At 36.1% G+C, this 14,894-nt stretch overlaps 1 protein-coding gene across 8 annotated transcripts in view; it reads right to left on the bottom strand.

The window, feature by feature from the left end:
- The window catches only part of NLGN1 (neuroligin 1), an 831,070-nt gene that overhangs the window by 659,278 nt on the left and 156,898 nt on the right, over window positions 1-14,894 (bottom strand). For all 8 annotated transcript variants that reach the window (XM_036930902.2, XM_057500038.1, XM_036930909.2 and 5 more), the window contains exon 2: window positions 2,990-3,794. In XM_036930902.2, coding sequence (XP_036786797.2) covers window positions 2,990-3,482 — 493 coding nt within the window. In that variant the 5' untranslated portion in view covers window positions 3,483-3,794. The remainder of the gene's footprint in view (window positions 1-2,989; window positions 3,795-14,894) is intronic.

Raw genomic sequence — 14,894 nt, 5'->3', positions numbered from 1 at the left:
TTAACAGTTGAAAAGTAATTTTGAATGAATACAGTATGCACAGATTATAGCTCTCTTAGCACAGGTGTGGTGGCCATCTGCCTCTGCAGGTGACCATACGCAATTTTAAAAAATAAGAGATAAACAATAACAAGCCACAATTTTATTAGCACCTAGTTAAAATGTAACACAACTATTCCTATGGTTTCTGAACCATCATTTACCAACTTCTAGAATTCTGTTGAATGATTCATAGTCCATATGCAATACATATTAGTATACGCAGAGATATGAAATGACTAGTATTTTCTTAAACCAGAATAATATGATTTCTTGAAGTGACCAGAATACACCCTTTATGATAGAGAAGGAAAAAAAGTTAAAAGTTCAGGAAAAAAATTTCTATTCCTTTGCTAAAAAGTCAAGCTCTAAACTTTAGTTTTATTTATTTATTTTTTTTTTCAGTTTTGCCAATTTTATTGAACCAATAAAATTCCTACTAATAACAATGAAATAAATTTCTGCAAGTATAAATGTGATACAGTTTAACAAAACCCATTGTTCTGTACCTATAAATAGATTTTCAAGAGTTTTATTTTTTAAAAGACTGTTTATATAGGAAATTACATTCAAACTTTTTGTTATTTAGACTTTGGGGTAATATAAAAACAGCTAATGAATAAGTAGAAATTATTTAATAATAAGATATATTATATAACAAAGCAAAATACTTTTTTAGAAAGCCTAATATAAAAACACAATAGATTTGGACTATATACCACACAAACTAAAGTAGGTATCTCTAGATTTTGGACTTAGGCTAATTATAAATTAGTTCAAAATCTGTCAAAGGAATAGTACAGCCTACATACAACTTGACCAATTCTCTCCTAAAGCAGATGGAACCAAGAGTCCAAAACACAATAAAGAATTTCCCAAACACAATAAAGAATTTCCCAATGACTCCAATCTCCTCTGAAGTTGTAGAGAAGAAAGGTCACTTTCTCACTAGCTCACCTGTTGATGTCCTTATCATTTTTTTTGGTTGCTCATAATTATGTATTATGTTCTATTCATTCATCAGTAGCATCTTTATTTATGACTTTATGAATCAACACTTTTGTGAAAGGAGGTGAAAGTCACTTAGCTAATTGCACCTGCTTGATAGGCTGCATGTTAATTTATAGTGCCGTATTGCACATTAGTTAAAGGCATGTAAATTACTGCAATTATTCTCATTTGGGGAAAAACAAGAGACTTTGTTTAGTTGTTTAAAACACCTTTGTTGCTTCCATATCCACCTTCTTAAGTATACCACACTTTTAACCCAAATCATGGCATCAATAATAAAATAAAGGTTAAATTCCAATAATAAAATAAAGGTTAAATCCCAGACCAAAGAAATGGGAACAAAACCAAAATGAAACAGAACTCAACTGAATACAAATACTTCGAAGCCACAGTTAGGAAATTAGTTATTAGAAGCTTCTTCCATATAATGCAATCCCAATAAAACAGAACAGCTGAGACACTCTGCCTACCCTCAGCCCCAACCAAGGGTGTTATAATGCAATCTGACGTGGTCCAGCCAGATGAGAAGTGCACAGAGAGTGTACAGCACTAGAATATTGATATGACTTTGGTATGGAGATTGGAAATTCTAGAAAGTTATGAATAAGGTCAAAATAACACTTAGATGACTTACTGCTATCAAAAATCATACTCTCCTATGATTGATTTATGGATGTTATACAAAAATAGAGTGTGGACAAGCTACATTCAGATTCAAGCTTGCAGCTGTCAGTGTCTGCATTTGCTCAATCTGGCTAGAGGATGATTTGAAGGTTGATTTAATTGTAGCTTTTGAGTCATGTTCTTCTCAATGTTTTAAATTGTTTAACATAAATATAAAAATGTTAAAGTAATTTTAAGACTAAATATTTAGTATAAGAATCTGCAAAATCTCATTCTCTTTTGAAGAAATGAAAAGACTGTCTGAAAAAAACACCATTACTTAATTGCCCAATAGTTGTGGCAAATCTGCCCTTTTCTGAGAAAGTTCGTAAGGTTTCAGAAGGAAATAAAAAAAAAAAAAAAACTATGTTTGTGACTGAACTGATCAGTTTTAAGAAGAACAGAAATCTATCTTCGTAGAAAACATTTTAGAGATCAAAGTTGACCAGCTGGTAAGGCAGCATCATTTGGGTTCCTTGCAGGCAACATAATAGCCTAATTATCTTTTCCTCTAAACACAAACTCAAAGCAGAGATGCAGCCCTTAGGGACGCTACCAGCACCAGAACACAAGGCACCACCAACGAACACTGTCAGTGTTACCTACTCAGCTAGAGCTCTCCTTAACTATCTTTCTATTCCTTAACAGGCTTCATTAAATTCCAAACATCCCCTAACCATTCACTTTCCAGCATCAGCATATCATCCTTAGGGAAAATATCTTGTTCTTCCTCTACAAGCTTTTTCCCCCATTGTTTATTTCCACTTTTATACATACCTCCTTTTCTACATATTTTCTTGCCGGGTTTTCTGGCACATTCCTTGGATATTCTTTTTACTGAAAAATGAATAGAAGACTAGAAAATAACATGGCGCTCCATCACAGACCGCCGGAACATGCAACACCACTATCTAACTTATATGCTCCTGCATTTACTGAGTGCGAAAGATCCCCAATTCGTTGAGCCTGCACATGCAATGGAGATATGTTGATGCATCTTCTCAGAAGTCATTTGGTAGGAAATGTAAATTAGGAGCCCATTTCTACCTAAATACACGTGCTGTGGAGGAAAGAAAATGAGTAGACACAAGGAAAAAAATAAGAACAGATACACCAACACACATAAACAAAAAGAGCGGCATGCGTGCATGTAAAATATGTCTACATGCCACAAGGAAAAGCCATGCATGCTACCAGTACACATGAATAAATATTGTTAGAACTTAGAATAGAAAAGAAAAATTATATCTCCCTGCTTCTCCTGCAGTAAACTCACCATCCTCAGTTGGCACATAGATGTTTAAATACAGGCAGTCTTCACTCTGGTCTTGTACGTACGATGAAACTACATCCAAGTTATTAGTAAACCACACAGGAAGCATGACTTCTGGCAATCTCCCATCAATAATATTCTGGGGACACACAGGAGCAAACTGAGTGGCATTCTTGATATCTGACCAGGGAGAGGGTGATTCTGGAGGCTGAAAACGGTGCTCCCCTGTTGGTGGGGCTGCATATGGAACCCCAAGAAACTGAATAACAGGCCCCAATATTTCATTATTGAGTTCTTTCTTAATCCCTCTTATCTTCCCGAAGTTGGTAGTTACCAGTGGATCTGCATCGTCCAGTTTTTGTGAGAGCACATGGGCAGCCTGAAGCAAACATCCCAGCAGGCAGAGAGTCCACGAGGCACCCAATCCACTGCGCACCAAGCATGCAGTTCCTGCTCTCCAGACGTAGTTTGGCCACGTGCATCTGGGCAGTGCCATGGTCCCACATGAGCTGTGTAGGTGTTCAGTTACAGTGAGGAAAAGGTATTTGTATCCACTTGAGAAAGACCGTATGATGGTAGAATATACCTCCAAATTCTTAAAGGTGAGCTTGTCAAGAAAAGCTCAGGAAGCTCTTCAGGCAGCCAGTCTCTCCCATTGATTTCACATGCATTGGAGCAGCATCTTCAATCCTCACTATTTATCAGGCCATATCCTATTGACCATTCTGTTTTCCATAGTGACAAGAGTGGCCGTCGACTGTAGATTTCCCTCTTATAAATCAAATCCAGTTAGCTGCAGTTCTATAACCTAGAGAAAATGAAAATAAATCATTAGTTTGAACAAGCTGAAATAGATAGAGTGATAACTAGATGTTTTATAAGCTACAGAAATTCATAAATAGCGGCTAGAGTCAGGTAAGTTAAAAACTACCATGGGAAAATTATGGTTTGGCATCAGATGACAGGTGAAATAGCTGATTATTAGATTATTGAGAAACTTGCCCGCTGACTTTATACGCATTTAAATGGAAGCAGGCCTTGTCAAAATATACAGTTTCAGGAGCATTTCATTGTACAGTATTTTTAAAATACTGAAGGTTATGTGTGAAATTTTCCATTTACTGATAGTCTTCAGTCACTTCAAGGAACGACAGAATTAATGAGTAAACATACTAAAAATTAGGATCCAGTAGCAAAAAACCTTTCTTAAAAATTTGATAGGGAATTAGTGGAAAGTAAGCACTCTGTTAGAATGACTGTACATATTTAAAAAAAACAGTCAACAAAAACATGGTTGCCAATCCCATGCTATGTAGAAAAAAACAAAGCTAATGTTAAACAAGAAAACTAATACTAGTTCAATATAATCATCTATGTGCAACTATCTTATAAGGTCAGCCTCCTTGCTTTTTATCAAGTTTGCATAAACTCATTGGCTATAGGTCCCACACCTTAAGACTGAAGAATTTAAAAGGCAAAATGGCTGTAGACACAATTTGAAAATGAGACAGAAGTTGACATTATGTTTTGCAGACTAAAGTTTTTTTCATTTTTGCCACTGATATTTTAGATATCAGTAAATTTGCAGCATGAAAATTAATTTCATAGTCAAAGTCAATATATTTTAAATTACAAATTTCATTCTCACTCTCTGTTAGAGATCAAAGGAATAATACCCAAAAAGGAGTGTGGCAGTTTAGAAGAACAATCATACCTAATCAGGGCATCTTGCATATTAACACTAATCAAACATCTAACTTTGTTTACCCAGTTCAACTCAAAGTTATAACAGTTAATGCACTGCAATTCACAGTGTAACCTTACATCAACTGCAAAATAGCATACAAATTGGCAAATTTGTCTTTTCCTGTTCAAGCAACCTTTTAAAGTGCTTACTTGAAAATAATAGTGTTGATTTGTATTACAGAGGTTCTGTCCTCACATATTATGGGAAGATTCCTGAAGAAGTGCTGGTCTGGCAGTGAGGCTACCCTGACTTAGTGTTATTCAAAAGGAGATTGTAAAAACTATATAGGGCAGCACGAGATTTGGTTCAGACCTGGTGTTCCTTTAGCTCTGAACAACCCTTCACAGAAGGCAATAAGGAGATAAATGTCTTTCAAGAACACTTCAGTCTGTGTTAATGTACATACCTTTGTTGTAAAAGCACATTAACATGCAAAAGACAGACTTAGACCTGTCCCACTTCTTTCCCAAAACTCTAGCATGTATTGAAGATTTAGTTACACAAACCCATTTTGTTACTAGTATATTACGCTTATTCTTGTGCAGAATCGTGGTGGGTCACAGCATGACTGAGTTTTTCTCAGTCACCTTTTGGTGTTGAAAAGTACCATTCTGACACCTAAAATAGAGAACCTGTGGTGAAGGCTTAAAAATCTCCATCACCACTTTTCATACAGCCTAATTTCAAATACAGTGATTTCCAAAAGTTCTTCTTTACATACTTTGTATCCCATTAATAATAAAAGTACTTGTTTGGCTACTAACAAAATAACACTCCCTTCTGTACTCACAAATCCTTAACTATGTTAAAAAATAAAGAGGCTCCTGTTTCCCCCTGATGTGCTATTTTTCATCACAAATTGTAGATAATTAGAATTCTACATTCCATGGTGAATTTTTAAATTCTAATAATTTTAGCATCTGAAGTTACAAAAATATCCCATTTTATATGGGCTTACCTGTATAGAGAACTATGGTTTTGACAACAAAGATTTCTCAGAAGTTGGTATTACAACAATAACAGCTGTCCAAGTCTAATGTAAGAAATAAGGCTTGCTTGATATGGAAGCAACCTAAGTGTCCATCAATAGATGAGTAGATAAAGAAGATGCGGTACATATATACAATGGAATATTATTCAGCCATAAGAAGAAAACAAATCCTACCATTTGCAACAACATGGATGGAGCTAGAGGGTATTATGCTCAGTAAAATAAGCCAGGTGGAGAAACACAAGTACCAAATGCTTTCACTCATCTGTGGAGTCTAACAACAAAGCAAAACTGAAAGAACAAAACAGCAGCAGACTCACAGACTCCAAGAATGGATTAGCGGTTACCAAAGGGAGGGTGTGGGGAGAGTGGGTGGGGACGGAGGGAGAAGGGGATTAAGAGGCATTATGATTAGCACACATAAAGTAAGGGGGTCACGGGGAAGGCAGTATAGCATGGAGAAGACAAGTAGTGACATAGCATCTTACTATACTGATGGACAGTGACTGCAATGGGGTGTGTAGGGGGACTTGATACTATGGGTGAATGTTGAAACCACAATGTTACTCATGTGAAACCTTCGTAAGATTGTATATCAATGATACCTTAATTTAAAAAAACTCAAAAAAATATGGCTTTCTTAAGTGTATATATATATATATATATATATATATATATATATATATACACACACACACACATACATAGATTCCCAAATTTGTTGACAGTTTTTTTCCCCTGTTTACTGATGCTTCCTTAGTATATGACAAATCCCTAGCTTTTATGCATTTACAACCCTGTAATATGGCTTCAACAGCTGTCCTCTTTTTACTCACAGGAACTGAGACTTAAAGAGTTAAATACCTTGGCTAAGGTCTCTCAGCTAATCAATAGCAGATCCAAGAGCCCATTGGCATCTGATTTAAAGGTTTTTCTCTTGACCATTGCACATGAGAACAGTCTCTCACTTAACATTTGAAAAAAATTTATCCTAGTGCATTTAAAATCAGATTGTCAAAGTGTTTTATGTTCCTTCAGAAGATAAAGTGTAGGTAAATCTCAGACAATTTCATAGAAACAGAGAAATTTAAATGGTCTACCCAATTCTTACTGGAAGTTTAGATTTTATTTTGTTACTTTTTTTTACTTACTTTACATTTATTTATCTTTTCTTACTTTACACTGAAGGCAGTGATTGGTTATTCATATGCAAGATTATACAATAATGGGCAACAAGAAAAATCCCAACTTCGTAATAGCTTAAATGTTCATTAATGGATATTGATAAATGAATATATATTCATAAATTAGAATTATATACTTCAGTAAAAATAAAGGGTCTAAACTTAAATATATCAATGTATATAAATCTCAAAAATTTTTTAAAAGTTGCAAAAGATTAAGTACAGTAAAATGCTATCTAAATAAAGCTTAAAACGTGCAAAAATCAATATATTATTTACAAATACATAAATATGTAATAACAGGATATTTGTCATCTCTGGGTAAGGAGGAAAGAGCATGAAATTAGTTCTATCATTAATCAATTGGCACTAAGATTGATAACCTGTGGTAAGAACTTAAAAAGACCACAATTAAATTAACTATAGCAAGTGTTAGGTGATTCTTACACACACACCTTTGTTATGGGATTCTCTTCATTTTTCTGTATGTTTGTTCTATTTTATAATAAATACATTAAAATAATGAGGTCAGAAAAACCTTATTCAGCAGAATGGGCATATAGATAAGCTTTTATCAATACATACAGGACTAGCTTTGTCTGACTTGGCAGTTAGTGGGGTTACTAGTTCACAAATTCCTCCATTACCCCTCCCTTTGGATTAAAGCATTTGTAATCTCATGGAGAGAAATAAAATAAAAAGTAACATTTAAAAAGGCATCATAAATCAGAATGCATTATCTTATTAGCATTAATTCATCCTAATAGGCAGTCTACCAACTGAAAGGCCCAGATCAAAAAAATGGTGGTAGAGAGAGTAAAATGAACTTTCTGGCACATTAGATAATGCATTGGGTAGCCACATGCATCCAATCTTCCATTCATTCAAGGAACACTTATTGGGTATCTACAGTGTGTAAGCTATTGTGCCAAATGTTACAAGAATTTGAAGACAAGTACAATCTAATCACTGCTCCCAAGAAGCTACAATATTCTAAAGGAACAGTAACAAAATATGGGCTCTAATGCAGGTAGAATGGATCATGTGGTCAATAAATGAATGGGGAAGTGAGAGGCCAGCAGGAAATCTTAGACCTCAGATTTAGCGTAGCCTCTTATGTTTCATTTTTTTTTTAATTACCTATTTATATTCTACCTTGCTTTGCTTTTTTTTTTATTTGTTTTTGAACCCAACTCCCCCTTACTGAATTTCTTATTCCAGGGCAAGTATTTTGTGTTGTTTTTGTCTAATATCATTATATCCATTGCAATAATCTATGTGACAATACTTTACATAGTGTAAGATGAATCTTAGCTGATCTGGATTGACCTCATGCTTATCAGCAGAGCTGCTCAGAACTAGCCAATACAACTGATTATTATTATTCACCATATTATGTCCTATAAAGTCACTGTAAACACTAAATTAGGGAACATGGATCCACTGCTCCTAGGGAAATAGTTATCAATTATTCATGTAGTTACAAATTATAATCTTTATTTTAAATTAGTTATAAATTATTCACATCATTATAAATTATAACATTAAACCCTAAAAACAATTCATCCTAGTAGATTCTATTTTATTTTACAAAAAGAGAAAAAACAAGATTTGCAAGTCCTAAGTGACTTGCCTGCAGACAGCCTATTACCAGGTGCTAGAGTTGGGATTCACACCTGCTACAACTGGCCACATAGCTGGAGCTTTTTGAACTCCACCACACTACTTCTTTGTTCTCTATCCTCTGGTCATCCCTGTATGAAAGCCGGAACAGGAAGGTGGGGAATCTTCTTGTCCGACCTCAGCTGGAAACACGCTCATAGGGCAATTCAAACTTCCTGCTGCTTTGTTTATGTCTGAATAACTGCAAAGCACTATGAGTATTGACTTTGGGGTTACAAACAAATTTTAGTGAATAGGCAAATTTGCTAATACAGATATATTGACTGTATATGAAAATTGACTGTAGTAACTAAAGATAAATAATGTTTTGTGCCTATGGCTCTCTGAACTGTTTTGAGATCAGAACATATCAACCTGTCAACAGAGTTTAGTAATAACAATTGGATTTAAGAATTAGATTTAGTCATGATAATTTAATAATGATTGCATTTAATAACAACTGGTTTCAGTGGAGTGTGGCGGTTTTCAATGGCCAAGGCCAGGTAACTGGAATGTGTTTATGCACGCAGCTACTATAAGAAAACATGACTGTCAGCAGAATTGGGGTTTCCTACACCAAGATTTTTTGTATGCACACTGGTACTGTTCAAGCCCTGGAGACAAGGGGTATCCTGGGTGACCCAACAGTGGGAGAGCAAAGAAGCCTGAGTCAGAGATTTCCAGACTCCATTCAATGCCTACCCTTCTGCTGATGCTCTATTATATTATTTTCCTGTAATAAAACTTTCCAGTGAGCATAAACTATTTGAATCCTATGAGTGCTATCAGTAACTAAACACTTAAAGTAATTAATGTGTAATTAATTCACATAGTACTTAAAAATGGGATGAATAAACAAATGAATATAATTGCACAGAATGTTGTTAAGCTTTAAAAGAAAAGAGAGGTCTACCTTGAGTTAGCGCATTTGGAAAGAGCTCATGAATCAGGAAGAATTTGAGGTGGGCCTCAGAGAATGAATAGGATTTGGACAAACACTGATGGTCCAGAAGAGACCCCATGCAGAAGGCATATTCTAGAAACAGTGGAAAGGACATGTAGAGGATACTGTGGCCCTCAGCCTCTGCAGGAGCTGCTGAGATTCCAGTGGACTGCTCCAACAGTGCAGAATACCATTGAGGCCTTCTTGCCTCAACACAGACCAACTCCAAGGGACCATTCAGACCCCACAGCTCTCTGTGGAAAGGGAATTGGAACTTGTTTACTCACTCCCAGGTGTTTTTCCCAATAGTATACCCCAATAAGCTTCCTGCATGAAACTTCCATTTCACAGTATTTATTTTTTTCCCTGGGAATCCTGACCTATAAAAGAAAGGAAAGAAGGAACCATGTTTGAGGAGGGCATGGTTTACTTTGGCCAGAACACAGAGGTAATAAGGTTGAGCATTAGATGAGATTGGAAAGGCAGGTTGTAGCCAAATCAAGCAAGCCCTTCATTAAAAGGCTAAAGAGTTTGGATTTATTCACTCGATGATGAAAAGCCATTAAATATTCCTAGCAGAGGAAGAGCATTACCAAAATTATTCACATGAAAATTAAACTGTTACTGCTGTGGAGCAGGGTCTCCAAAGCAGTGCACTTTTAGCCTACCACAAGATGGGACCAGACGGAAGAGGGCAGTAAATAATTAAATTTCTGAGCATTATGATTTTTTACATAAAGCAGAAAGAGAAACTAAGCTTTGCTAATATGAATGGGTGGTTTGATACCACCATCTTCACATGGTTTTGTGATGCATATAGCACTTGAGATGTTTTTGGAAGGGTAGACAATTCTGTAATGTAGTAGGTTTGCCAAAAGTGATATTTTGTTTTTGCTATTTTTCCTTTTCAACAAATAGTGATATCTTAGAGTTCACATCACTATATAAATAGTCTGTACATTTTTCTTCATGTTGTAGTTAATGTAACCCTCACAAAATGGAACACTGGTTTAAGTTTTACATGCAAGATAGATTAAAGGAAATGCTAGTAGTACAATCGTAAGAACAAGCAATGAGCAGAAATGAAACTTCTGCATCTAGTACAACTCTTCTTCAGCTACAGTGCAAGACCAAAAATAAGGGCTATCAAATTCTATATAAAAACAAATCAGACAGAGATATTTCAAAACATCAAGAAGATAACCTGAAGTATGGATTTATATCCATTTAATTAGTTGTAAACTGTGCCCTAAGAATCTCTGTCTTCAGATATTAATAAATGATAGAATGAGGCATCAAGATTTATAAGATTAAAAAATACTGATTTTTATCTTCCTATATTTTGATGTCTATTTTATGTATGTTTTACAATCTCACAGAGATATTTATTTAGGAGTATAAGTATATTTTATACTTTTTGTGGTTTGGTTATCAGAAACATAAGATTGCATGATCACAAAGGTGCAGGAACGATTACCTTAGTGAAATTGGTGGCAAGAAAACCAGAAACCACTTTATTTTCATGTTCAGTTTGAAGTATAGTTGGATTACACCCATATTTATGTGAAAATGGGAACAAAAACTAGTATTATAGATATCAACTACTTGCAAAGCCTTGTCCAAAGTACTTTATATGTTTCATGTTATTTAGTTCTCACCACAAACTTATAAGCCAAATACTTTTACTTGAAATGCAGAAAATGAGGCTTTAGGTGGTTAGATAACTTTTTTCGACCACAAAGCTTAGAAAAAGCAGAACCAAGAAACAAACCTAGGACCACATAACCCCAATAAAAGACCCTGAGCCTTTACGATACACGGTATTTTGCTTTGCTCCCCAATGAGAGTGATTATTCAGTAAAGTTATATGCTCAGACTAAGGGTTTGAGGAAGGTGATACACACAGGACACCAAAAGGAGGGAAATAAAAACACCACTGATCAGTTTGCTGCAGTTAATTAATAGGCATAATTTGGAGTGGCTCCAAACAGTCAGGTATTGAGACATTTTCCAGCAACGGTCTGTCACATGGGGCAAAGGGCAAATGATGGAAGTTAGGACTGAGGATAAGCAAGGCAAGAGAGCTGGAATTTCAAGGAGCAAATGGCATGAGAAGTAGTAATCCTGGTGTTGAACAGACTGACTAAATCTGAGTAGGAGCATAAGCAGTACCAGAAGCGAACAAGAAGGAAAAGTAAGAAAGAATTAGAACCTAGGATACAAAGAGTCTACTCTAAAATGGGAATATCAGAGTTCAAAGCCTTGTTCAGGTAGGAGCTGAAGGGCTTGCCATGGCCCGTGTTGTGGCCATACCACCATAGCTATTGAGAACTGATGTGGTGACAAGTATAGTCTGCCATTATTAATAACTTGATTAATGGCTAGTACCAACTAAGCAGACTGGAGCCAAACAGTGAGCTAACTGCATCATCTCATTTAATTGTCTCTAAATATGATGAGGTAGAGGTCATTATCATCTCCTTGCAACAGATAATTAAACAAGATGAGAAACACAACGCCACCAAACATTTTTCAATAAAACAAGAGCACAGTTTTATGAATATAGTGAGCTCCAACAAATACAAGGAGATAAGGCAGAAAAATTAATAGACTCTAATTGATAAACCCTGTCTTCCCAAGTTTGTCCAGAGCCTCCTTCTAGGAGAAAAGGTAGGCAGCCTGAATAGTTTCTCAGAGTCACGTAATGTTCTTCCCTTCTCTGTAGTAAATTAAGCAGTTCTAATTGTTCTCTTTCTCCTTGGGTTACCTCCACTTTAAATAAACCTATCTAACCATATAATAAAATAACAGAGAAACTAGATTGCTAAGGAGAAAAGACAAACTAAAATGTGACAAAAATAAGAGAAAAAGCTTTACCAACAAAATGTTTTACAGACTAGCATGGAATCAACCCTGAGTACATCACAGAGATTACACAGGTATACCTCAGCGACACTGCAGGTGTGGTTCCAGAACCCTGCAATAAAGCAAATACCTCAATACAGCAGGCCAAATGAAATTTTTGGTCTCCCAGTGCACATACAAGCTATGTTTACGGTATACTGTAGTCCATTAAGTGTGACATAGCATCATGTCTGAAAAAGCAATGTATATGCCTTAATTTAAAAATATTTCATTGCTAAAAAATGCTAACCATCATCTGAGTTTTCAGTGAGTCACAATCTCTTTGCTGATAGAGAGTCTTGTCTCAGTGTTGATGGTGCCGACTGATCAGGGTGCTGGTGGCTGAGAGTTGGGGTGACTATGGCAATTTCTTAAAATAAGACAAGAATGAAGTTTGCCACATTGCTTGACTCTTCCTTTTGCTTCAACACTTAGAAGACACTGTGGAGTCATTAACTGGCCTCGTTTCAGTATTGTTGTGTCTCAGGGAATATGGAGGCACAGGGAGAGGGCTGTGGAATTCAGCCAGCCAGTGGAGCAGTCAGAATACACACACTTATGGATGAAGTTCACCATCTAACATGAGTGTGGTTCATGACATCCCCAAAATAGTTATAATAGTAACACCAAAGATTACTGATCACAGATCACCATAACAAGTATGATAATAATGAAAAAGTTAGAAATACTTCAAGAATTATCAAATTATCAAAATGTGATGCAGAGACACAAAGTGAACAAATGCTGTTGATAAAATAGCCCTGAAGGCCCTGCTCTGACACAGGGTTGCCACAAACTTTCAACATGTAAAACACAGAGTATCTGTGAAGTGAAATAAACCGAAGTACCTGGAAGGCATCACACAGCACTGAGGGCAGTAGCTGTGAACTGAGCCCAATGTCTTGATCAAGATCTCCCCTGAGAAACACTCTCTTCCTGAGTTTTTTGCCTGAAGGGACCCCAGCTTCCATCCTTCAAGGCCTGGCTCTAATGTAATTCCTACCCATATCCTTCCAGCCACAAAAACTCTCCCTTCCCTCACCTCTTAAAGCACTTGCTACCTTGCTTGTAACATCACATACAGTACTTGTTATCACAGTAATTTGTAAACTCGGCTTCTTTCTTCATTCTAACATTCTTCCATTCTTTAGTTCCAGGCCCTGGGGAAGCCAACATGAGCAAGACAGGCACCGTGTTGGTTCCCACAGAGGCTGACCTTCAATGGGAAGAAAAACTTTTTGTGAATCAATCACACAAGATAATGATTTTTGTCATAAATTATTTGCCAACATGGATAGTGTAGGGTGCTTTGAGGGAGATTTAATGAGTCTGGAATGGGAAGGACAATCATCCTGAAGAAGCAATCTGTAAACTGGGTTCTGAAAGATGAGTAGCAGTTGGCAGTTGAGGACCAGGAAGTAGACAGAAGCAAGAGGAGACCAGAACGCCGTGAAGCATGGGGGTCCCCTGAAACAGAGGTCAGTGTGATTTTAAAGAAGGGTATGGCATAAGGCTGGAGATGAGCTGACAATTCAAGAATTTCTAGGCCATTTTAAGGATGTAAGATATTATCCCAAGTATGATTAGAAGAATTAAAATCACAAAAATGACATGGTCAGATTAGCTTTACTCCTTGAGAACAGAGGGTATGACTTTTGAATTCTTTTTTTTAACAACCATTGCCAGAACAATTCCTTACATTGTAGGTCATGAGAAAATACTTCTTAAATGAATAACCCATTCATTCATTATGTTATTTTTCATCACGTCACACTAATTTCAGATTTTATTTATCCATCAGTGATGCCTGACCTCTGTGAAGGCATAATCTTAATTAGAGCTGCAACAAGAGGAAGTGGAACAGAGTAAAAACAAACTAAAATCCCTCATCATGCAGGGGTGTGCATGAATGACCAAATAGATTGGGCTAATTACATTACTGTTTGGCAAAAAAAAAAAAAAATGGGATTTTAAGATGCTATAACAGCTTTTCTGACAACATACAAAAAAAGAGATCAAAGTGATAGAATTTCCTTTTGCATTCCACAACTGAATCTTCCAATGAATAATCACTCAAGAGCTCAGGAGATACAGCCAGGTAAAAATCATTACTTCCCTTGATATTAAATTAATGCTTTTGTCTGAAAGGGGTCACTTTTGGGTCACAAGTCATTGCTTCCAGAAGCAACTTAATTATGGCTGTCAGTAACTTTATAGAGAAGACAGCACAATCTAAGAGCAGTGCTACATTCTCAATTCACTACTTAAGCTTATTTTTGTTTCTAGTGAGTTGTTATGCCTGGGAAGAGTGGAGAACTGCCATTCCTAGTGCACTGCTTAATTAAAATCCTCTTTAAAAAATCCCTTGTTACCAGAGAATAGCTACAACTTTGGCAGAGACAGTGCTAAATTTCTCAGTATGGCCTTATGCCAGGGTATGTCAATCTTGACCGCTTGGCAGATGATAAGCAGAAAGG

This window comes from Manis pentadactyla, chromosome 1 (genome assembly GCF_030020395.1).
Source record: "Manis pentadactyla isolate mManPen7 chromosome 1, mManPen7.hap1, whole genome shotgun sequence".
NCBI lineage: Eukaryota > Metazoa > Chordata > Mammalia > Pholidota > Manidae > Manis > Manis pentadactyla.
This window is presented reverse-complemented; position numbering and strand designations above follow the sequence as displayed.